The sequence below is a fragment of the Panthera tigris genome, chromosome A2, assembly GCF_018350195.1.
Source record: "Panthera tigris isolate Pti1 chromosome A2, P.tigris_Pti1_mat1.1, whole genome shotgun sequence".
Classification (NCBI taxonomy): Eukaryota; Metazoa; Chordata; class Mammalia; order Carnivora; family Felidae; genus Panthera; species Panthera tigris.
Window position 1 is genome coordinate 156525882 of NC_056661.1, and position 25357 is coordinate 156551238.

The 25357-nt window shown below is 40.0% G+C and overlaps 1 protein-coding gene across 13 annotated transcripts in view; it reads right to left on the bottom strand.

Moving 5' to 3' along the window:
* The window catches only part of TPK1 (thiamin pyrophosphokinase 1), a 351768-nt gene that overhangs the window by 23079 nt on the left and 303332 nt on the right, over positions 1-25357 (bottom strand). Inside the window, exon 10 of one of the 13 annotated variants that reach the window (XM_042974505.1) lies at positions 17034-17095. The exons of the other annotated variants lie outside the window; for them this stretch is intronic. Coding sequence (XP_042830439.1) covers positions 17079-17095 — 17 coding nt within the window. The 3' untranslated portion in view covers positions 17034-17078. The remainder of the gene's footprint in view (positions 1-17033; positions 17096-25357) is intronic. 13 annotated transcript variants of the gene reach the window in all.

Genomic DNA, 25357 nt, shown 5'->3' on the forward strand with positions numbered 1-25357 from the left:
ATTCATAGAATACAGTTTGCCAATTCGAGAAACTCCAATAAAAATAAGAGATCCCCAAAGGTACCTCCCTAATTGTTTATACAATTATACAAAAGTATTAATATTAAAAATAATATTTCTGCAGTTTTCTCACTACTCAGAATCTTGTAAGCCCAGGAGAAACTACGTTTGTTTTGCCCTCCATTATACTATATACTTAGCATAGTGCCAAGTACACTGTGGACTTTCTATAAATATTTATTGAATGAATAAATGAATACATGAATAAAACAACCAATATAAGGACTAAGAATGACTTTGGTACCTAGGAAAAACAATATCTGATCTGAAACTGGGTGTCTGTTCTACAAACATCCACCCAGGCCATGTGCCTCGCTGTCAGATGATTCATCCAGAAAGTCAAGACAGAGACCAACCACACTCCTTTGGTATCGATTCCCCCTGAACTTTCATATCAAGGTTGATCTTTTACAGACTCAAAAGAGACCCACCCCTTTCTGAGAATGCAGCATCCCTTAAGTGTTAATTTACTAACTGAAGCATACCCACCCCAGGTTTTCCAGAACTTACTTGATATTGCTTCTAGGCCACCTTACCCTACCCAGGTGTGTGCACGGGGGTGCATGGGGAATGCTCGCCTCAATGGCAAAACCATTGCTACCCATTTTCTCTCCCTCTCCCCTTTGAGATAATATATCAGCAACTTCAGATGATCTTTGATCCATTAAGTACCACACGTCGAAGGATGGAACTCTGAGAAGTATCGTGTTTCTGATCAACTGAGTGTATTGTTAAGCTTTTCATTTTAGCACATTAATGGAGAAGTCATGACTCTTCCTTGCTGGTAACAAGGTGTTTCCCTCACTGGATGTACAAAGCACTTTCTCTAGGGCTCAGTGGTTTTACTACTGGAGGAAACATACCATTAAATTTTCCTGTCAGGCAGTGAGGAGAAGAGAGATTCATTATGTAAAGAGAGGCAAGGTAAAGGTTTACTATATAATCAATCAATGTTAATACACCCTTGTTTCTCTTATCAGGGAAACTGCCCCTCAAATATCTTTTAGGAACAAGGAAATTTCTGGGATAGAAACAATAATCCTAAAAGTATGCACACGGTGACATACCATTAATCATAATGTGTATCATGCCCTATAGTTAATACGTTTATAAGTTTAAATTCTCCTTAACTTCTCTTAAGCTATAACAGCCAATATGAATAATAGGTATTCGTAATAGGTTTATTATGTTTCTAGATAGTTCCATGGAGTAATTAATGGAATGTCTGGGTCAATGTCCTGCATGATTTGAACTTTGTGATTCTAGATTTGAAAAGGAAATTTGCAGTGTGCTTGACATAATGGCTGGTTCTCCGATCAATGAAAACGGAAGTACACTGGGGTGACGTCCAGCCTGAGGTTGCTGTGAGAGCCCACGCAAGTCCTTTATCCTGTCTGGGCCTCAGTGTTAAGGGTGTAAAATAGGCAGTTTGTGTCTTAGGTCCCGATCCACTGGTCAGAGAGGCCCCGCTGGTGCTCAGCTTCCACAGCTTGGGTTTACCTTCTGGGAGGTTGAAAATGACGTGATACAGTTTACTTTTTTTAATTTTATTTGTTTTTGACAGAGAGAGACAGAGTGTGAGTGGAGGAGAGGCAGAGAGAGAGAGAGGGAGATACAGAATCTGAAGCAGGCTCCAGGCTGTGCTGACAGCTCAGAGCCTGACGTGGGGCTCAAACTCACGAACCCGGAGATCATGACTTGAGCTTAGCCGACTGAGCCACCCAGGCACCCCATGTGATGCAGTTTAAAAAGTAATTCCTTTACATTACAGCATACACTTCCATTTTGATTCCCGAAATGTATTCCTACAAATTCCCTTACCTCCACTCCACTATTCTCTCCGGTCCTACATTCTTTTAACGAAAGGAACAATAGGTTCCAAATAGAAGGTCATTCTAACTTCATAATAATAAAGTGGGTAAGAGACTGAATAAACACACAGTCAACGGTCAGACCGTATATAAAACAGAAGTCTGACCCACAAGCTGCGGAAACCAGCCCAGGGGGCCAGCCTGCCATACGGCAGGCTTGTAGGAAGTCGGAGTGCTATTTCCGTGAACAATCCAGGAAGCCGAACAATAACTCAGTGATAACTGGCCCCAAACGGGCAGGGCCTGATTAATAACTGATAGCCTCCCTAATTTTTGTCTCGGTTTCTAACTTTAAGACCAAGCAAAGAAAGAGCCAAACATGCTCCTCTCACCAACCACACATGGGCCGCCCCTCCGGTAGTCAGCCCGCCTCCAGATGCTCCATACAGACTCCGCGATCAGGGCAGACCTGAAGTCTTCCATTCTTCTCATCTAATGTTTTCCAATTCCTCATCTGCCTTTGTGTCTGGGCCAAAATGAGTCACTCCGCAAGTGACTCTGAATAGTCTGCTTATTCTCGTTTGGTTGGTGTTCATTTATTTCCACAGTGAGAATTAAAAAGGACACAGAGAAAGCTCTCAACTTCAACTGGATTCTCAACTGAAGCAATCTTTCTGTGTTTCTTTGGTTAGTTATTAAGTTCTTGATAGCTACTATTTAAAAATGTCCACATATCTACGATGCCTTACATGTCTATAAACCTGACACTTACTTAATACTATACTAATCTACTCTGGGCCTATGACTCTACCCCAACCTCTCGGGGGAAAAAGCAGCCCAAAACAACTGCTTCAGCATCTTGTCAATATTCACTCCGAACATCAATAGTTTCATCCATGCGGTTCCTCCTTTTCATCCAGTCACGACAGAAAAGGAAACACTTCCCGGTCCAGTGCTGCGGATCCCGTCGCCCCGCGCCTTCCCACAGCTTTGACCAGAGTTTGCCACTCTCTGTTTCTTCCGGCACTTCCCATCTCTTTCTGAGAGCACTCCCACGTGCTCAAGTCTCTACCATCATAAACTCCATCACCCATCATTGTGTCTCTCTTCACCACTTTGGTAGAACCCCAACACAAATTACTTACCTGCCCTTCAGTTCCCACCCAGTCTACAATGGCAGGTTCCACACCCCAGTTAATCCACTGAAACTGTGCTAAGATTACCAATGACTTTGTTCGTCCTAAAGACAAAGTGTATTGTCGGGGCCTGCTACTGTGACAGATGTGTGGTACAGACTCCACTTTCTTGATTTTTTCGCTCTGAAAACAGCCCTGCGTTGTTGAACTGTGGTCTGGCGTTAGCTTTACCTGAATCCTCTCTTCTCATCCTCATAACAACCAGATAAACGTCAGTCTTATTACTATTTTGGAGATGAGGGCTCACAGAAGTTAAATCTGTCCGTGCAGAATGCACATCTAATGCTCGTGTTCCTCCCCACGGTTCATCCTTGCTTTCTCCCTCCAAGATAACAATGGCAGTAGACAGGAAAATACTTTGAAAAACCCAGATTTTTTGTACATTTCCCGCTGCATGCAGGAAAAGCTCATTATATGTTGACTATTATTTTTCTGCCACTCCAAACCATGCCTTATCCATGGAATATACTCCATAAATTCTGACTAATTAAATGTGTCCAGAGAGGTCAGAACAATGATGCTATAATAACTATATCTGCTGAGAGGTGGGGCTTGCTGGGGTTTAAAGGCAAGCAGGGCATCCTCCATGACCTCGAAGCCTCCAGAGGCCTTTACCTGGTCACACTGATTTTAGAAAAGAACAAGAGAAACCTTTGTATTTTTCCTTTCTCCTAAATATGCACTCACTCATTTCTAAAAAGGCAAAACTATAAATGGTGGTACTGGGTAACTAGTTATATTTTTGAGAAAAATATTTACCTTTATCTCATTATGGCAAGTATCGGTTGGTAGGCGTGAACCGAGGGGGAGAGCGGTTAAGTCTTTCCTATTATTGAACATGTTTAAATATTGAAGTTCATGAGATTTAACTTTGAAAATGTGCTACTGTAGGAAAATGAAGTGTAATTACAGAGTTGAGCAAAACAAAAGAGGACGTAAGAGCATAGATTTACTGATTTACTATCTTGCCTTCCCTCCCACTGGAATCAATTTATGGCGGATAGAGAGGATAAAGACAGCTGGAGGAACAATAGGTCGTTAACACAAATGATAAGGAAAGGAACTCCCTTCACATTTCAGGAACTGAGCCAAGGGAGAAAATTAGAGCAAGATACTGTATTTACACCACACTGTGTAACAGTGCTCATGTAATTGTCTGAGCTCCTCAAAAATGCCTACTAAAATAAAGCATTAGTATCTGTCATTCTGTCTAAATATTGTTAAATGCTTACGAAAAAGTCCCAAAAGACAGTTGCCAGTTTGCCAAGTTCTATAAAGAATTGCTTACCAACTGGGAGATGTTTTTCCTTAGTGTAAGAACAAGGAGATATGACAGGATACATCCTGTTACAGACACTGTGTTACTTTAATGATGTTGCCCTTAAGGAAAGAAAATTATACCAAGAGGGGGGAAAAAAAAACCCATAGGAAGCAAACAGTTCACTAGGTGCCGACTTTAAACAAAGAATGGATTTCTGGCCAGAAATGCAGTATAGGCAAAAATTTGGCAAGAAGCCTATAAATTAGATAAAAGGAGTTTAACCTCCAAAGTAGAGGGGAAAGGAAAACATCACCCAAACGAGCTGCCAAAGGCAGGTACCACGGACGGATGCGATAGCTTTCTGGATGCCATACTGACGTCACACAGATGTTCTGAAATTCTCATGAAAGCTGGCTGAGAGCACTGCTTATGGATTAGGTCCTGTCTTCTGACAGCAAAGTACCTCCCAAACAGCAGGATTCTTTTATCATCACAGACTAAATATTGGGTTTTTTTTTTAATGTTTATTTACTTATTTTGAGAGAGAGAGCAGTGTGCATGTGTAGGGGAGGGGCAGAGGGGAGAGAGAGAGAGAGAATGAATCCCAAGCAGGCTCCAAGCTCAGCAGAGCTGAATCCCATGAACCACAAGATCGTGACCTGAGCTGAAATCAAGAGCCAGATGCTTAATTGAAGGAGCCACCCAGATAGCTCCAAGGAAGTCATAGCTCTGAGGAAGACACCTATTTCAGGGGATATTTTTAAAGACGGGAAGACAGAAAAGCTAAAGATCTGGAAGATCACAAAACCAAAAGGTGCTAAATTCAGTAACACAAGGGGCCCTGAAAGCTATGTTGGGAGCAAAGGGGAAAATAAAAAGACTGATTTCTGCTTGGAGAGGGTGATGCAGCCTCAGCTACTCAACTGATACTTTCTTTCACTGTCTCCACGAGGGCAACGGTCGTCTGTGCTGTCTGCGGGAAGGCGGCTCCAGGCTTGGGAGGTTATCAGAATCCGTCGCTGGACTCAGGTCTTTGAAAACAGTGTCCAACAGTGACTCCTGAGTAATGGTTCCCTTTCAGAGACTATAGTTTTATTTTTGTATACTGTCGAGAATAACACAGGGCAACATGGGCTAAGGATTACACAGACAGATTAATTCAGATGTGTTCAGTATCTTTCTCAAAGAGCACTGATTATTGGCTCCCCGGGAAGGCCCTGAATGATACAGGATTCTGTCCTTGCTGCTGTCCTGTTCAACTATGTATCATCGCCTTGGAATAAAGCCAGTGAGATTGATCTGTAGATGACAAAATACTCAGAGAGGTAAACTTAAAAGAGTCAAGATCCACTATGATCCTGGTAAGTTAAAGCTTGTACAAGCCAGAAGCAGTGGAAAGATTATATACTTTAAAAGGGTGAATTTTATGGTGTGTGAATTATATCTTGCTAAAGCTGTTCTATAAAAACAAACAAAAGCAAAGGAGTATGTTTAACTGGAAAATGTAAAGCCACATATAAGAAAACAAACATCCTGGACGGGAAAAGCTTAACTGGTGATAGTCCCAGGAGTTGGTGACAGTGCTGGGGGCTGAGTAGAATGAAATCAGTATCAGTCAGCAGCATGGTCTCCTGCAGTCTAAGTTTCCTGAGGTGCAGACATGCGGTTAATCCTCAGCACTTAATATGTTTGCAAAGAGTAGATGCATAGTCAATACTTGAGGGGCACCTGGGTGGCTCAGTCGGTTAAATATCCAACTCTTGATTTTGACTCAGGTCATGATCTCACGGATTCTTGGGGTCGAGCCCCACATCAGGCACTGCACTGACAGCACAGACCCTGCTTGGGATTCTCTCCCTCTCTCTCTGCCCCTCCCCTGCTCATGTGCTCTCTCTCTCTCTCTCAAAAGAAAAATAAAAACCTTCACTAGTTGTTAAATATGTTGCTTAAAAACACAACAAAACACAAGAAAAACAAAATCTAACACAGCCTTAAAGTACAAAAGCTTAATTACAGAAGTTCTTTTCTAATTAAAAAATCTAACACAGTAAAAAGACTAAAGCAAACCCCAAAATGTTAATAGTGTATTAGAAGATTATGGGGAAATTGTGATATTCAAATTTTATATTTCTGTCTCTTTTCCTTGTAATCTGCTTTTGTAGGATGGCGGGGGCCAGGGGGAATCCCTGCTGTCCCCTTCCCCAAGGCTGTATGACACCGAGTGCTATAGACTGTGTACCCCCAAAGTTAATATCAAGATCCTAACCCCCAAGGTGATGTTTTAGGGGGTTGAGGTTTGGGAAGCGATTAGGCCATAAGAGGCAATAGTCATTCATGGAGCCCTCACGAATGGGATTCATACCCTTATAAAAGAGACCCTAGAAGGGATGCCTGGGTGGCTCAGTCGGTTGAGTGTCCAGCTTTGGCTCAGGTCATGATCTGACGGTTTGTGAGTTCGAGCCCTGCATCTGGCTCTGCACTGACAGCTCGGAGCCTGGAGCCTGTTTCGGGTTCTGTGTCTCCCTCTCTCTCTGCTCCTCCCCTGCTCGTGCTCTGTCTCTCTCTCTCTCAAAAGTAAATAAATAAACATTAAAAAAAATTTAAAAAAATTAAAAAAAAAAGACCCTAAAGAGCTCCCTCAGCCTTCTGACCATCTTAGGACACAGCAAGAAGACTAGCTTCTGTGAACCAGGAAATGGGTCCTCACTAGAAACCAAATCTGCCGGTACCTTGATCTTGGCCATCCCAGCTTCCAGAACTCTGAGAAATACTTGTTTATAGGCCACTTACCCATAGTATTTTGTTACAGCAGCCCAAACTGAGACACAGAGTATGTTGAAACATTGATCCTCTTTAAAATTATGTATGCTACTTTAGGGGTGCCTGGGTGGCTCAGTCGGTTAAGGGTCCAACTTCAGCTCAGGTCATTGTCTGTCTGAGGGTTCGAGCCCCACATCGGGCTCTGCACTGACAGCTCAGAGCCTGAAGCCTGCTTTGGATTCTGTGTCTCCCTCTCTCTCTGTTCCTCCCCCACTCACGCTCTGTCTCTCAAATGTCTCAAAAATAAACATTGAAAAATTTAAAAAAAAATCATGTATGCTACTTTGTTTTATCTTCATGTTTTTAAGTGTATATTTAGGTCTTTTCTCTTCCCCTAAACTGTGGTCACCCTGATTGCAGACGTGATATTGTATTAGCCTTTTTCACAGTCTGATGACAAGGACAACACACCTCAAGTTCCACCGCCTCCTCTTGCAAATGCTAATATAACTAAACTGGGGGAAAGGACAGAATTTTATGCATGTAGTCGCTCTTACGTCATCCTAATTTGATCTACTTGATGTATTTTCTGTAAAAAAAAAATAACTGAAAAAATTAACACTAGGACTTAAAGTTTAGGCTAGATACAATTCTGGAAGTCTCCTCTTTTTTATTATCGGAGAGGAAAAATCATTCTGGTGGAACGCTGACTTTCCTTTTTCAGCGCACGTGACTGGTAATTTGTCGGCTGTCACCGCGGTGCCCCTGATGGAGGGCTGTCTGTCATGTCTGAGTATCAATTGTACTGCACACGATCTCACCTCTCTCTCAATTACGAAAGTCGGCACAGCAATAAACAGATGAAAACAAAGACCACCTGCTTGGGTAGAGACACTGACCACAGGGCAATGGGAAAAAATATCCTAAGATCTTTATTTCTGGACAAACTTAGAAGGGAGGTGGCTGTTTATCTTCCATAGTCATGGGTATTTTCTGGGCCGATGGCTGCTAAACAAAGCATATCCTCTGGGGCTTTAGGACTCCGTATTCGTAAGAGATTATATTTCTCCCACTGGTCATGAAAGAACCAGAAGTTAGCAACTACCACCTCCAGCCTTGAATAGCTTGTTGAGGTTGTGGGTTTGTCTAGAAGGGCATTAAAGTGAATCACAAAATAATACAAACCCACAGCCAACCAACCCTATTCCCTTTCTAAGCCACATTTCATCTCTCTCATCTCCCATTTTTAAGACCTACATCCAGAAGAGCTTTAATGGGAGAAGGGGAGATGAATCCAAGGCCGGGGGAACCAAACCTCCATCGTCTTGGTATCGCTGTCAGACATGTTTCAGTTGAGCAAATGTGATAGCGTGTGGCCATGTGAGCAGACTGCTTTAGAGTGTCTTGACAAGCACAACCAAATCAGCTCAGAAAAAGGAGTCTAAGGACTCAAAATAGAGAATTAAGGTTGCATGCGTAGGCCACAATATTCCTAATTTTGTGCAAAATATTCCTAATTACGAAGTTCTAAGGATGTATTTAGTCAGAGATAAATATTTAGTTTAAGATTTAAAAACAAAGCAAAATAAGCCAGGACCAATTTGTGGTAGGTGGAGTTGCAGAAAGGTATGATGGATGAATTAGAATAATTGAATTCATTTAAGAAAGTAAATGTACCCTAAAATACTTGAAAATGGTTTGTTTCTCCAAATAGTTTAAATGACCCATTGTTTACTCTGCTATGCAAATTCTTTCTCTTTAGATAATAAAAGGGTTGATGAATAATCACACAATCCAAATTAGTGACATTTAATTTAAAGAATCATTAATCATACCACCTTCTAATGTTATAATCATAAACATTAGAAGCCACAAAGTCCTTTGTCCTATCCAGCCCTCATGACTTATTCTAGATGAGACTATAACCCTGTGTAATTACAGGTGACACATTGTGAATCCACTTTTGAATTTGAGAATTAGCACCAAAGCTCAGGACAAGAAACTGTGGCCTACTCAAGTTTCTCTATGTATCTGGCTATCCTCTCTTTAATAGCCACAACATTTGTCCTGCCTTTGGCTGTTCCAGTCGTTCCCTAAAACCTACTACTCACCTTAAAGCAATTACAATCCACAATGCACCACTCACTGTGCTTTCGGTGCAAAATGTGTATTCTTGGGTGTGCAAACACAGGGAGAAGAGATGGTCTGTAAGCTCTTCCCTATTTAAGTAGTATTCCACCACATACGCTCAATGTCACCGCAATATTTATGATTTGGCAAAGTGATATTGTCTTCTGAGAGACACATTTATGGGCCTAGAGAGAACCTGATGAAGAAAGATTTTAATTCCAGAGTATTAAGCAATAGGGAACCACTGTGTAAATTTTTATAAGGGCTGATTGGATGAAAGCAGTATTTTAGGAATATCTGACAACCGTGATAGAACATACCAAAGTAGGAGCTGGAATGAAGTACTTCTGCATCAAACCCAAATACACTGTTGCTCTGCTAAGATGATAACTATTTATCCTTTGTTAGCAAAAAGCCGAGGCTTTAAATGATTCTTCTGAAAGCATGAACTATTTATGTTGACGGATGTAGTCAAGTGCCCACATGAGAAAATGATGCTTGAGAATGTCTAGCTAGTAGTGTTTAATGGCTCAGTCCGGGAGCTCATGATTAGCAGAGCACTGATCTCCATTCTTGTGGCCAAGGTAGCTGCATTCATTCGTTTCTCCAACAACTGTTTTCTGCAAAAAATGTTTTCAAATACCTACAGCTATAAGTGGAAGCTGATCAATTAAAAACAAAGTACCGACAGTGAAGAGGTTTCTACAACTTGATCATTTCTTGAGTAGAACAATTAGGGGACGGAGACGTGAAAGCCAAAAGCTGTATCCGTGTCATAGGTTAAGACTGTTGATACACGAGGTATCGAAAAACTAAAGCCTTTTGTCTTCAAGACGTTCACTTAATGACATTATGAATTTACCTATATTATCTTTAAAAACCCTTTTTAATGTTTATTTTTGAGACAGAGCGTGGGCAGGGGAGGGGCAGATAGAAAGGGAGACACAGAATCCGAAGCAGGCTCCAGGCTCCAGGCTCCCACAAACCGTGAGATCGTGACCTGGGCCGAAGTCGGACGCTTAACCGACTGAGCCACCCAGGCGCCCCTTACCTATATCATCTTACTATTTATCACAGAGGCTTTCTTGGTCCAGAATTTGGTCCAATTCTGCAGGAACGTTCACCGAGAGCAGACTGTCCTTCTCCGTCCCTTGACACGGGCTCGGCTGTGTGACTGTTTTGGCCGATGGTATGCAGACAGAGGGGACAGCGTGCCAGGTGAGGCCTTGAGAGGCTCTGCACGCTCGCCGTCTTGCGTGTCTGCCACTCTACTGAGAAGAACTTGCTGGCACCAAGCCCACCGAGAGCCACGAGGAGCGTGGCCATCTGGGTGTTCCATGGATCTCTTCTAAGAGGCCGAGTGGCGCCACACCAGGTGCCATGAAACCAGGGCCGTTTCAGATCGGCCAAATCGTACCTGAGACGCAGGTGCACGAGCAAGAGCAATGACGGGGTTTTAAATCACGGGGTTTTGAGGAAGCATAAAACACGGCACGTTTGGGCCAACAGCTAGTGCACCCAGTGGCAGATCACTGGAATCGAAGTTTGCAAGCTCATACTTGAATGGAAATGTTATTTATCACTTTTTGCCCCTTGTTCCACCAGGCACGACACTGTCAACATAAAGAACTTAAGTCTGTGTGATTTTGTGCCCTGTTTATCGTCTTTCTTTTTTTCCGCTTGGTTTATCTACCGTGGCTTCCCACTGCCTTTCATGCTTCTTGTTGGTATGTGCGTAGTTTCCTATTTTGGAAATGTTTTTTCCATTTTTCTGACATTCTGTTTTCTTTTCTTGGAAACCCCAAGTCTTTCGAATAATGCTTTCTCTAACACTTCTTTCTGCCTTAAGATCCTTACCAACTTTGAGGGGAAAAGGAAACCGTAATAATCTGTTATTATTCTTACTCTGACAATTTAGGAATATCTGCAGAAACTTGCGGTGTTTTTGCTGTTGTTGTTGTTAATAGAAGTTTATACATCAGAACGCATGAATGAGAAATGCAAAGTCAGAAACATCCCCCACGAAGTGCTTTGGACACTCTGACAGCTACAATTTATCAACATAAATTACTGTGCTTAGCAGCGAAGCTTTTGTCACAGGGAGACAGGGCGCTTCCTAAATTGCCCACTGCCCTCTTTAATAATAATCTTAGTTTTTACCATCCAGATATCCCAGGATAAAAGACACCTCGATGCAGCCAGAGATAGAAAAAATCAGATTTTATGGACATCACTGCGAGCATCCACTTGCTACTCTATTCGTCTTCAGATTAGTCTTTTCCCCTCCGTCTACGTGTGGCAATAGATTAGTACTTAGGCCAGAAGGGAAAGTTTAGCAGTAAACAGGTCGGCCTGTCTGTCGTCTCCTTTTCCTTTTGATCAAAGAGAAGACTTCACAGAATTCACTGTCAGTCTCTTAGTGGTGGCTTCTGGCAGCAGCAGGTGGAGAGAACCCTTTCATCCGCTAGCATCACACCAGCAAAGTGATTCTAAAATGCTGACCTTTACCATGTGCTCCTAAAGGCACCAGTAGTTGCTAAATAGTATGGCTAAGTGTATTTAAACTGCTTTAGACAATTTAAGCACTATTTTTTCTCATTTTTTTAAAAAAAGTATGAATCTACCTTTTTAGAGATATTTGAGATACATTACCACACAGTAGCAGAGTTTCATACATATTCGTAAAAGTCTAGTTGGGGTTTTTTGGATACAGTCGAATTCCAGTGGACTTCTCCAACAAAGCAGGTGAGAGGAAACCTGGTCCTGGACCTACCACTTAACTCCAAAGCCCGTGCCCTACTGCACCACGCTATCTTTGAAGGAAGCTCCTGCCCACATGATCCACTCCTTGAAAGCCAGTTTTAAGACTGCTATCCGTAATGCCAAATTTTGGAGCTACCTTCCTCCAGGATTACAAGAACAGAAACTTCTGGTTTAGGAATTGTAAAACAGGCTCATTAAGAATCAACAATCTGCATACTTAGTAAGCTTTCTGCCCTTATAAGCTGTGCCACAACCCAAAGAGGGTTGTAGAGGTACGAGCAAAGTTATTTACAGCCAGTTTCTGAGTACTTGCAATTTCATTAGCTGTCAACAGATGTACCACAGTCTCTAGCTTCAGTAAAGCACGGTCAGCAGCAAGGGGCTGATACACAGAGTAATAGCTGCCCCAAGATGTCCATCTCCTGAATCCCCAGAACCTGTGACTGTGCACATTACGTGGCCAGGGTGGGTATAGGCTGCAGACAGAATTAAACTTTCCAATCCACTGACCTTAAATAGAGAGATTACCTTGGATTATGCAGGTGAGCCCAGTGTAATCACTAGGGTCCCTTAAAAGAGGAAAAGAGAGAGGAGGTCAAAGTGACATACTGTTAGACTTGATCTAGCATCCATAGCTTCAAAGATAGAAGAAGAAAGCCAGAAGCCAAGGAATGTAGGAGGCCACCAGAAGGGGCCAAGGTCAGAGGCACAGATTCTTCCCCAGACTCTCCAGAAGGAAACATGGGTCAGCTGATACGATGGGCTCAGTGAAACCCACTTTGGATTTCTGAATTGCAAACCTGTACAATGAGGAATCTGTGTTGTTTTAAGCCACTAAGTTTATGGCAATCTGCTACAAGATCCATATGAAATGAATATAGGTTACCATCTAAATTATGGGTAACTGAGAGACAAGAATGTTAAATGTAAAACAGCATCTTATTTCAATAAAAATAGCTTGATTCAAGAATAGAAAAGTGCAAGCAGCCAAAGAAAAAATAAATTGGACTTCGTCAAAATTAAAAACTTTTTTCTTCGAAGGACGGTATCAAGAACATGAAAAAACAGCCTCCAGGAAAAAAAGTATTTCCAAAATCATATATCTGATAAGGGTCTATTAACCAGAATACATAAAGAACACAACAGTAAAAAGAAAAGACAACACAACTTTTGAGAGGGCAAACGACGTGAATAGGTATTTTTCCAAGGAAGATGTACAGTTGGCCAACATGCATATGAAAAGATGCTCCACATCTCTGGTCATCATCGTTGGGAATGCACATCAACACCACAGTGAGATACCAACGGACACCCATTATGATGGCTATTTTTTTTTAAAGGAAAATGTTGGTGAGGATGTGGAAAAAAATGGAACCTTTACACACTGCTGGTGGAAACGTAAAATGGTACAGCCACTGAAGAAAGCAGTTGGGCAGTTTCTTCAAAAATTAAATATGGAACTACTATATGATCTAGCAGTGCTACTCCTAGGTGCACACTCAAGAGGAACGCAAAACGTAAGCTCACGCAAAATCCTGTACATGGATGTTCACAGCAGCATGATTCATAATAGGCAAAAAGTGAAAACAGCCCAAATGTCCACAAACATAAATGGGTAAACAGAATGTGGTATATCCATACAAAATGGAATATTACTCGGCCATAAAAAGAAATGGGAGTACTCTTACATGCGACCATTGATTAAACCTTAAAAATTTTATGCTAAGTGAAAGAAGCCAGACACAAAAGGCCACACATTGTATGATCCTCTTTATATGAAATGTCCAGAATGGGCAGATCTACTCTCTGTCTCTAGACGGAGAGTGGGAGAGCGGTTGCCAGGGAAGGGAAGAGTGACGTACTGGGACTGAACGCTGATAGATACACGGTTTCTTTTTGGCTGATGAAAATGTTCTGCATAGCACGGTGAATATACTAAAAACACGGAGTTTTATATTTTAGAGTGGCATGCTCTGTCTCTGTCTCTCAAAAATGAATAAACGTTAAATAAATACCTAGATAGTAACCATTACCTTGTCACCTTGAGTTAAACAGACATTGTTAGTGGAGTAAATCTGTGTTTTCCATGCACTTAAAACCCCCAAACGCTGTCCTTGATCTTATTATGAACCCAACTTCGATTGGAATAAGAACATTACCTCGGCGTTTTTAATTCCTTCAGTTGATCTGACTTTCTGAAGTGCTTTCTCCGTTTTAGTTTCAAGTCCTAACTCTTGCCGTTTTTGTATCTTCTTACGTCTGTTGTCTTATGTCTGCTGTCTCATCCCCAAGAGGCTCTCCTGCAGCAGCCCCCTTCCTACAGCACCACTTCCTCTCTGGCAGAGACCAACTAATTAGGTGTCTACCTGGGTGTCTGTCTACTAGACTGGAAGTCAGACGCCGTTTCTAGTCTTTTAGTGATTACGCTAGGAATTTCAACATGCTTATGCTGATGATGTCTCATAGTCTTCAGTAACTTTACCCTCATCATGGGGAATGTAAGAATTTCCGGACACTTGGAACTCCATTTAACCATCTCAACTTAAATGCCTGTATGGTATGGTTGTTGCCTATTTTAATTCTGTGTATTTCCCCTCACTTTAAAGAAAAACTTTTGTTTTTAAATAACTAGAGATTTAAAGAGTGTTGTAAAGAAACACACAGGCAATTTCCATGCATAGATAATTCTACTGCTGACGTCTGTATCCCCGATCTATAATGATAAAAATTCTTATAATAACTTAATTTTGTCTGCATTGAAAAGTCAATGTAGAGTTTAAGGCCCTCTGCTTCTCTGTCAAAAAATGAAAAGGATCAAACAATACGGGTTGTGATAAGCATGTAATATTTTATTACATTGTGCTGGTAGGTTCAGGGATCCATGTTGAAAAACCTGATTAATAAATTTATCATCTTTTTATGTTTCTTTTAATCTAACAAGATTTAGGTTTCTATTTCACAAACAGACATTTAACTTCCTCATCAGGTCATTCTCAAGTTATCTTTAAAACATAAGAGCTACTTTCTGCCTCTTAAGCAAAGAAAAGCCAAATATGTGCAGAATACAGAGGGATACAGAATCAGCAGAGTACAAAGCCACATGCCTTCTTTCCTTTCCCACAGAAGTGCAAAGATCAAAACACAAGCTAGGACGCGTGTTCAGATTTTTTAAGGGATGCAACAAATGTGCACATAATGAACAAGACCTTACTTTCTTTACTACGTATCAGCAGAGTTGTGAGCGTGTGTATAAAAATGTCAGATATCTAAACAGTTTTTTAACTGAAACTATAATAATAACCCTTGACGGTTCTGACTTATTTTCTCCGTTTATATTTTCTTAGTTACTTAAGTTTATTTTAATTTGTCAATGCATTTATTCACACGAACTAAATGACACCGTTTTTTCCTAATGAGCGATCTCCTAATCATTCAGGCTACGCGGCAGCCTTAAAGTCTGAGAGATGCTAATTGCACTTATTGGAAAGTATCTTGCTATTTATTTAGCACTTATTTGTGTTCTTTGCACTTTTATAGAGAGGGACCCAAACAATCATGACTAGTTTCGTATGTGTTGACGCGGTCTCCCAGCTAGATCCTGAGTGCCTAGAACACAGCATCACTTGGGTTCTCATTAGAAAAGCAGAATCCCCCGCCTCCCCTCAGACCGAAGAATGAAAGTCTGCATTTTAACAAGACACATTAAAGAGTAAGAAGTACTGAGGTAGGCCACTCTTTTAAAAATTAAGCCCTCCTTTTCACATGCCATTATTCTCTCTTCTCCCCCCATTTCCTTTCCTTCCTTCCTTCCTTCTTGAAATCCAAGGTTCATTATTAAAAATAACATAGGGGTGCCTGGGTGGCTCAGTCGGTTGAGCGTCTGACTCTTGGTTTCAGCTTGGGTCTCGATCTTACAGTCTGTGAGTTTGAGCTCCACCTCGGGCTCTGTGCCAACAGTGCAGAGCCTGCTTGCAATTTTTTCTGTCCCTCTCTCTCTGCCCCTCCCCTGCTCACTCTGCGTCTCTCTCAAAAATACACAAACAAACCTAAAAAAAAAATTAAAATTAAAAAAAACCTTCTGGTCACCAATTTGGTCACTGATATCTTCTTTAGCGATCAAACTATCTCATTTTGCTTTCTCTGGTTACCCCATTCCTGGAATGGATTCTATACCCTTGCTCCCTTTAATTCACTTATTTCCTTCTTAATTCTGAAGCTTGACTTTCACTCCAGTGTGAAACACACGCTGTACACACACGCACAGACACAGATGTAGATGATTAATTTGGGTAAGTTTACATCAACCTTATAGAATCTAGAGTCCCTGTATTGCCTGGAAAGTGAATTATCTTAGTATTTGTGCCTGATGATTTTTGAGTGCCCCTCCTATCATGCATCCATTCAAGATCGTCTACATCTCTGTGCTCCTGCTCAGCTGGCTAGGTTGGCCTACACCAGCCAGTGTACTGACTGTCTCCTACAGTCCTGTCCCAACCTGGAAAAACAGAAATTTTCTATCTCTGCAGAGCTACCCCACAAGTATACACAAAGAATTCATGGCAATGAAACAAATGGGGCCTCGTACTTGAAGCTTATCTATTTTAGACGTTCTTCCTGAAGCTGTCGGCCTCCTAAATTCTAGAAGGCAAAGGCCCATCTATAGTCTAGTGTTAGAAACAGAGACAAGAAAAGAGCCACGGGATTCCTCCCCATCAAGTGTTACAGAAGAAGCTCACACTATGGAGGAATCAAACCAGAACAAAACCGAACCAAATTCTCCTCTTAATCTCAATGGCTTTCTTTTCTTCCTTCCTTTTTATTGTGCCAAGAACACTTAACATGAGACCTGTCCTCTTAACAAAATTTTAAATGCACAATGCAGTACCGTTAATTCTAAATGCACAGCGCGTAACTGTAGGCACGATGTACGGCAGATCTCTAGAACTTCCTCATCTTGCGTAACTGAAACTTTATACCCATCGAATGGCATTTTATGCAAAGGTTTGAAGGTTGAGATGCTTTGAAATTTACTGGGTACCACGGCCCACTCACCTTCCAGATTCCGGGCAATCTGCTCCCTAGTGATTGGATGTTGTGTTATTCATCAGGTCCGCCTTTTATGAAGAAAAATGAAGAGCATAAAAGAAAAGAACCACAGTGAAAATGGGGGTGTACCGAAAGGTTAATGTGCTCTTCAGCCCACTCCAGATAGATCACTGAGCAGCCACACAATCTGTTTATCGGATGCATGCAGAAAGAAATGTTACGCTTCACCTTTGGAAATGGGCCATTACTCCTGTTGACAGATTATGAATTGTGGAATATGGCCGGCACCTGGCCAGACAAGGAAGAGTTCATAAATCAGACTCAAAACAGAAATACCTGACTAAAATTCTTGAGTTCTTTGAGGGCTCAGAAAAGGAAATGTAAGGAGAGAAGCAGTTAAACCCACATATGTGTATGTGTGTGTGTGGTGGTTTTCTTAAGACCGTTGTGAAGGTTCTACAAAGAAGTGTTTTTCGCTGTTCTGTTTTGGTTGGCCACAACATTCTGGGTTCACCATAGAATTGGGTAGGAGTAGGGTTTGGTGTGCAGTTGGGATAAAGACTTTGGTCTTCAACAGGAAATTAGCTTGGGTCTTCCTAGAATTGGGTGGGAGTAGGGTTTGGTGTCCTTGGGACAGGATAAAGACTTTGGTCTTCAACAGGAAATTAGCTTGGGTCTTCCATTAGAAGAGAGAAGGGATCAATTCTCCCAGCAAAAGGTATGAATGGTTGATTGTCAGGATGTTTGTTTACTTCACAAATAATCTGGAAAACAGGCCCATAAGTTTACAGACGTGGACAACAGCTACAACTTGGTAGATAATATGAGGCAAATGGCTAAAGGGATGAGAATAAGCTAAGAGTATGTAAAGTCAGTAAAAACAGGCAGAAAAATATCAACTAAAATAAAAGGATGCCATAAATGCCCTTGAAGAAAAATAATCTAAGCTACTTGTGAGAAGACTGGTTCAGAATATTTATTTTGTGATGTAGGAGTGAAACCCAAAAGTGACTTTTAAAACTATTACCTAAAAAGATGTTTCACTGAGCCCCAAAGCTCTGCAAATATCGATCATCCTCTAGAACAGTGCTAGTAAGACACAAAGGTAGTGTTCCACTGTTGTGTGATCCACTCACAATTCATCCTCTGCTGATGAAACACTTATTACCGAGGACTTGGGATGGGCTGTTGATTTTTCCACATGCCCTGCCTTTACTTCAGACAGCAGCCGTGAGGCTGGTACCAACCAATTCTTCATCAGTGTAGCACTGTAAGAGTTTGTACTTTTTGATGAAGAGGGGGAGAAAAAAAGTCTAACCTATAAAACATTACTATGTCACCAGCATAATTTCTAAATGAGCTTATTTTAAAAATCATTATTTAAGGCATGCTTTAGAATATAATATATAACATCATAAGAAGTGGAGAATAAAAGGTATGTCAAGTCTTTCTGGCTGTGATAAAGCACCATCTCTAATAATACACTTTGTTTATTGAAAGGCTTTTCAGAGTGCTGATAAATCAATGAATTATTTTCAGATGTGAAATATCACTACTTTTTCCTGTTCCTTATTAATACCAACAACTTCAGTTTGTCAGGCCAACTGAGTTTCTCCTGCTCTGGGGAGACAAACTTGTAGTCTTTTGGTGCAGTTGTTAGTTTGACCAGCATTTTTACACTAGAAGCCAAAGTCTTCCTCAGGCACTAAGTACCATTTCTTAGGCCACCCGAGGACTCCCTCTCAAGTGCTACCTCTGCCTGCTCCTGGCAAGGGAGTCCAGTCCAACTGGCAGGGAAGGAGCTAGATGGCTTCATCAGCAACTGATAAAAACAAAAACAAAAACAAACAAACAAACAAAACCCGATGCTCTTATGGGGATGGTCCATTATAACTTTCTATTCTTTTTTTCCCCCCTACTTAAATTTTGCCCTCAATCTTTGACTGATTTCCCTAGTATAAACTTTGTTAAATGGGCACATATGTGTACATCCTTCTGTACACCTGCATCTAGGTCCAGACCTACAAATACCTGTATCCCAGTCACCGCTCAGCGTGTGCCCACTGGTGGATGATGGTGTCCGACAGGAGAAGCCCCCAGTGAGTGCAGGCTTTCCTGGAGGTTGGTCTGGCCAGCTTAACTGTCACGCTCACTTTCTGGCTCTTAATTTAAAATTCTCTGTTATCTGAGTGTTAAAACGAGTATGTACAGGTTTTTTCTTTGTCAAGATGGTTCCTCTGCGTCTAAGTTTTTTGTTCCTCAGTAGCATTCTAGTGCCTTCCCCTACTAGCAGCAACATTCTTTCTGGTATAAAGCACACCAGAACTTTAATTGCAAGAGTCCATTTTAGGGTAAGTACCATATCTATGTGAAGTGACTGAGATGCACAGCTTTTATGTTTCATCACACCTGGTACGAGTTTAAAGCCGCAGAAAATAAATTCCAGGCACCTTTATATTCAGTCTGTTGAAAAAGAATGTTACCAGTCTTGCCGTGATTTATCATTTTGATGTTATTTCACCATATCCTTCTGTTTCTCCAAAGGAAATGACTGTCAGACATGTATTTTAGAGAAACAGTGATTTAATAATTAATTGTCAGTGAATTGTCAGATCATCAATAAGCTAGCCAAGAACATTATAAGCAATGTTTATCCTAAAATATCCTACCTCAGTGAAATAATTCTATTTTAAGGTTTCTTATGGAAAGCGGTCTTTCGGCACTCAAGCGTCAGTGACCGAGTTCCATGCCCTATGCATGAGGTGTGTGAGGCATCGTGCCATGTGCTATCAAGAGAAGCCTCAAGATGCATGAAATGTTGAAGGTAAAATAAGGTCAATTTCATAAGAGATTTAATTAAATTCGGTAATAGCCCAATATAAATAAATAAAGACGAGTGGAAGTTAGTGTTTATCAAATTAACTGAAGAGAGAATAATTGCTCTAACATTTACTATATTGGCATTTTGTAGGAAAACTGCATCTAGAGACATGGAGAAGAGCCACAACTTGAAGGGAATCAGAACATGTCACCCAAAACAGGCCACTCTGACACACGGATTATTTTGAGCTGAAGGTACTTAAGAAATAGCAGGTGCAGGAAGGGCTCTCTGACCTCCGGCTTTGTACCTGAAAGCAGGGCGTACATTTCCCATGAGTCAGGGGCTTCCCTGCACCGTGAAGAGAACATTCCTACTACTGGAGCCAAGGAGTTGATGCCAAGACAAATCTGTATAAACAGACCTAATAAAATAACCCTTTTCTTCCACTAGTTTCCCTCCATATATTTCCTAGTCACTCTCCCACAATTTACTGCCCTTAGCCCAAACGCCTTTTCCCTTTGTCTTGACAAGCCTCCACAATTTATTGTTCTTTGTTAAAATGGTATATAGACTCTCAGGCCTACGTATTTCTTTGGGTCTTCATTTTTTTTTATAGGAAAGCTTCCATGTGCACATAAAAAACTGACATCACCTAAAATCTGTATGCTTTTTTCTTGTTCATCTGTCTTCTGTCATTTTAATTCTCAGGCTCCTGCCACAGAACCTAGGAGGGTGGAGGAAAGGTCCTTCCCCTGTAGAATCTCAAATGGATGCGTAGCATTTGACTAAGAGTTAAGGAGGAAAGCATTTTATGCACAACATCTCCATTTGTTACTCTAAATCTTAAAAAAAAGAGAAAAGACAGGAAAAAAAATCCTTTTTTTGATGTAAGCTAATATAGTACTAATATTAAAACTTCAAAACATGTTATTATTTAATATTACTTGAAGAAAAATAGTGATAAATCTGATAAAAGATTACAGGAGATGTCAACAAAAATTATAAAACATTGCTGAGAGAAATTAGGTCCTAAACAAATGGAGAATTATTCGGTGTTCTTGGGCCAGAAGATTCAATACTGTTAAAAAGATCAAAGTTAGAGTATTTACACAACCTGATTCTAAGACTAATTATAAAGCTAGAATAACTGAGACACTATAGTAACAGGAGACAGTTACTCATAGAGATCAGCGGAACAGAATGGGGAGTCCAGAAACAACCCCACACATATATGAACAATTGATTTCGACAAAGATTTCAAGGCAATCCACTTGGTGGGGGGGGGGGTATTTCAATACATGACGTTAGAAACATAGGACAACCATCTGCAAAAATATGAACCTTAAGCCTTAACTCATCATTTACAAAAATTAACTCAAGATGAATCATGGATCTAAATATAAGAGCAAAATCTATGAAACTTAGACAATAATACAAGAAAACATTTTACTGACCTTGGGTTAGACAAAGATTTCTTGAATAAGATACAAAAAGCATGAATTATAAAATAAAAATCAATGTATTTGATTTCTTTTTAAAAATGTTTATTTATTTTTGAGAGACAGAGCAAAAGCAGGAGAGGGGCAAACAGAGAGGGAGACACAGAATCCGAAGCAGGCTCCAGGCTCTGAGCTGTCAGCACAGAGCCCGACACGGAGCTCGAACCCATGAACTGTGAGATCATGACCTGAGCTGAAGTTGGACACTTAACTGACTGAGCCACCCAGGTGCCCCTAAATTTGATTTCACTAAAATGTGAAACTTTTTATCTTCATCAGAGACTGCTAAGGAAATGAAAAGGTAGACACAGACAGGACAGTATTTGCAAAACAGATATCCAAAAAGGGGACGCATATCTAGAATATACATAAAAAGCTCCCACAGCTCACTAATATCAAGACCAACAATCCAATACAAAATAGGCCAAAGATTTGAACCATGGTTTTTTCTGGTTTGGTATTTACAGACATTTTGGGTTGGATACTGATCACACACTGAAGGCTGAGTTGTACGTGCAGGGTGTTTAGCAGCCTCTCTAGTCTTGCCCAGTAGAGGTCAACACCTTAGCAGTGACAACCTAAAAGGTCTCAAGATGCTGCCAGTGGTCCCATGGGAAGCAAAACTGCCCCAGATGCGAACCACTGATTTGAAGTAACACTATTTGCCAAAGAAGATATATGGACGGCAAACCTATACAACCTATGATAATCAACTAAAAACTACTGGAAACAACTGGAGTGTTTGATAAAGTTAAATAATATACAAATATTACCAAGACAGAAAATATGAAAATACAATGAAAGCTAAGATTTTACACTCAACTGCAACCAAAAATTTTTATACATGAGCTTGGGAAGAAATTTACTGAACTTATATGAAGGAAGCTATAAAATTTTACCAAAGGGGCATGAAAGAACATGCAAATAAATGAATATGTTCATGGAGAACAAATTAAAAGTATGAAAAATTCCCTTAATCATAGTTATAAATTCAGTGAGATTGTAATAAAAATAAGATTTTCTTTTAGGAACATGATAAAACAATTCTAAAGCTCATTTAAGGCATAACTAGCACAGCAAGGGAAGTGTGTGGAAGAATGAGCTATACTTACCAAAAACAGTATAGGGACAGGAAAAACCGCATAGAAAAATCTCAGAGCCTGATCATATGTACTTGGATACTGTATACTTGATAAAGGCAATGTTTTCAATTGGTAAGCACATGATGAACTATGAATGAGCTGGAGGCAAACCAGCCAGCACTTTGGAGGAGAAAATGACATCAGTTCCCTACTTACATTACTGCTAACCCTCAAATGAATTTCAAATGATTCACATCAAAATTTTAAATGAGAACAAAAAATAGGGAAAAAAAGAAGAAACTCGGATAATTTTATACTTTGACAGGAAGAAAGTCTATTACAGATAAGACATTCAAGACTACTAAATTTGGGTGCTTAAAAATTAAACATCTTTAGCTAAATTTATATATATCTAAAAGAATCAATCTCAAAAACAAGCTGTTCAGTAATAAAAGTCTGAATATTATATAACACTTGCCCTCATTTACAAGAGACACTTTATGTATAAAAACACATGCAAGCATTCACAAGTACGTAACAAGTTTTAGAGGCTTATGGAGCGCATTTTACCACTCAAGAAGATAGATAAATGAGGTCTGGGGTGGTGGTCAGGAGGACTAGCTTTTCTTGGCAATGTATGAAATGTTTTATTTCTTTAAGTTAAAACAAACGAAACTAAAACTTAAAGAACTGTGAGTTCTGAATGGTAGATATGTGAGAATTATTTTTCTACATTTGTGCATTTCAAAAAATTTCTTTAAATGATTCAAAACTTTCTGGGGTAAAATGAGCACATAAGTGCACCATGTCAGAACACAAACTACAAATAAATTTACACTACATGGAAGTTCAATATCCCTAAGAGAAGTCTGTTCACACAACTGAGATGAACAATCCAACAAAAAAAGGGGCAAAGACAATGAGCAGGCAATGAAAAAATTTTTTACGCCTTATAAGAAAAGATGCCCTATTTCCCTGATAATTAAGTAATAATTTCCCAAATAATTAAAACGACAATTTCCTCCACTAGATTGACAAAGAAAATTCATTTTGGCAAGTGTGTATCAATATCTATATGAATATAAATGTAGATATATCCCATGATCCAACCATCTCACTTCTGGACATGGAGTTCTCTTGACTGTTGACACAAATACATGTACAAAGGTTGTGACTACAACACTGTAATAATAATAAAAAAAATCTAAACATAATCCACATATATTTCAAACTGGAATTAGTTTAATATATCATGGTGGCTCTAAACAACATCATACTATGTGTGCACTAAACCAATTTGTTGGCTCTCTTTTTGTAACATAGGGCAGTATATTTAAGAATACATCACATGTTTTCAGTCAAAAAAGCATGTATAAAAGAGTATATGTATTATGAACATTTTTTTAGTTAAAAATATACATATAGACATCCAAGAAGCTCAGGGGATTCTAAGTAGGATGAAATCTAAGAGACTCACAGACACTTCACGATCAAAACGAAGAAAGACAATGCCCAAAGGAAAATCTTAAAAGCTGCAAGAGAGAAATGACCTTTCACAATGTATCATACACACACACACACACACACACACACACACACACACACACAAACAGTAACAATAATGAAGGCATACAATTCCAGGAAGAGAAATACCAAATTTTCAGAAGCAATAACCTATGGCAGTTAGATCATGATGGGACTTCATTTTCTATGTTTCATTACTTTGACCAAATAGTGGTTGCAAAGATAACTTTTAATGATGATTTAAAATTTTATATTTATTTTGTAGGAGTTCATAATCAATGACAAGGATGGTAAGTGGCATGGAAACCAGAAGAGAAGATTTCTGAAGATTTTATTTGTGAGGTGGAAGACAGTGATAGAGTAGTAGGTTTTTCTTTAAGTGATGCAATGTAATATTTTATCCTGGATGAAGAGATTTTGTGGTAATTACTAACGGTATAAACTAAAGCAGTGCTGCCTTAAGTTTGTGACTGTCCTTCTAAGTACAAGTAACTGTAAAGAAACAGGAAAAAAATGCTACACTTTTCTCCCTGAATACAGTATTTGAAATATTTATATATATGCAAAGTAGGTCATATTTTATCCAAGTTGTCATCAATTCATCCAATTCCTGACATGATATATAATTTTTAATGATGTGCAAAAATATTCTGAGAGTACTCTATCCAAAATCATCTAAGTATTAATAAGACCAAAAGTTATAATGACACACTAAATATAACCAAAACTTAGGGCAATATTTCCTCCTTTCTATCACAAAATAGATAACTCTCGCTCACAAAAACACAGGATTGGCAGCAAATGAGAATTTTCCGTGGCATCTTCAGATAAGTAGTACGGCTGCCAACCTCAACAAATTCCCAAGACATTTTAAAATGAGCAATTTAGTTGCCAGCTGCAAAATGAATCATTTTATTTATGAAAAGGCTAAGACAGTCTTGGATATATGATAGAATGTTTGCTTCCCTGCACGCTGTGCCAGAGACTGAAGCATCCAACAGTCATCCCAACTAATACCCCTGAAAGTCCAAGATCAGATTCATTCCCAGTATCTATCACCTCTAGTGGAGTGCCCAGAGTGGTCGTCCGGTCCATTCTACCTCAAGGGAATTCAAGAAAGAATGCTGGAATTACTCCGCTAGTTAGAGTCTTTCAGTTTACTAGGAAATGCGCTCTGTTTCCCACAAAATATATGAATGGAGTTTGAACTGCTGATTTCTCACCTGAACTGCCCTCCTGTGAGGCTGAGGACTGCCCTAGCAGTCGGTAAAGAATAACAACCCAAGAGTATGCATTCAACTAAGGAAATGGCTGACTTGGGTGGCTTATGAAGGAGTCACTTGACAGCAGCTACAATTCGCTAATGCTGAGGAGAATGCACTTTGTCACTTTACTAGGACAAAG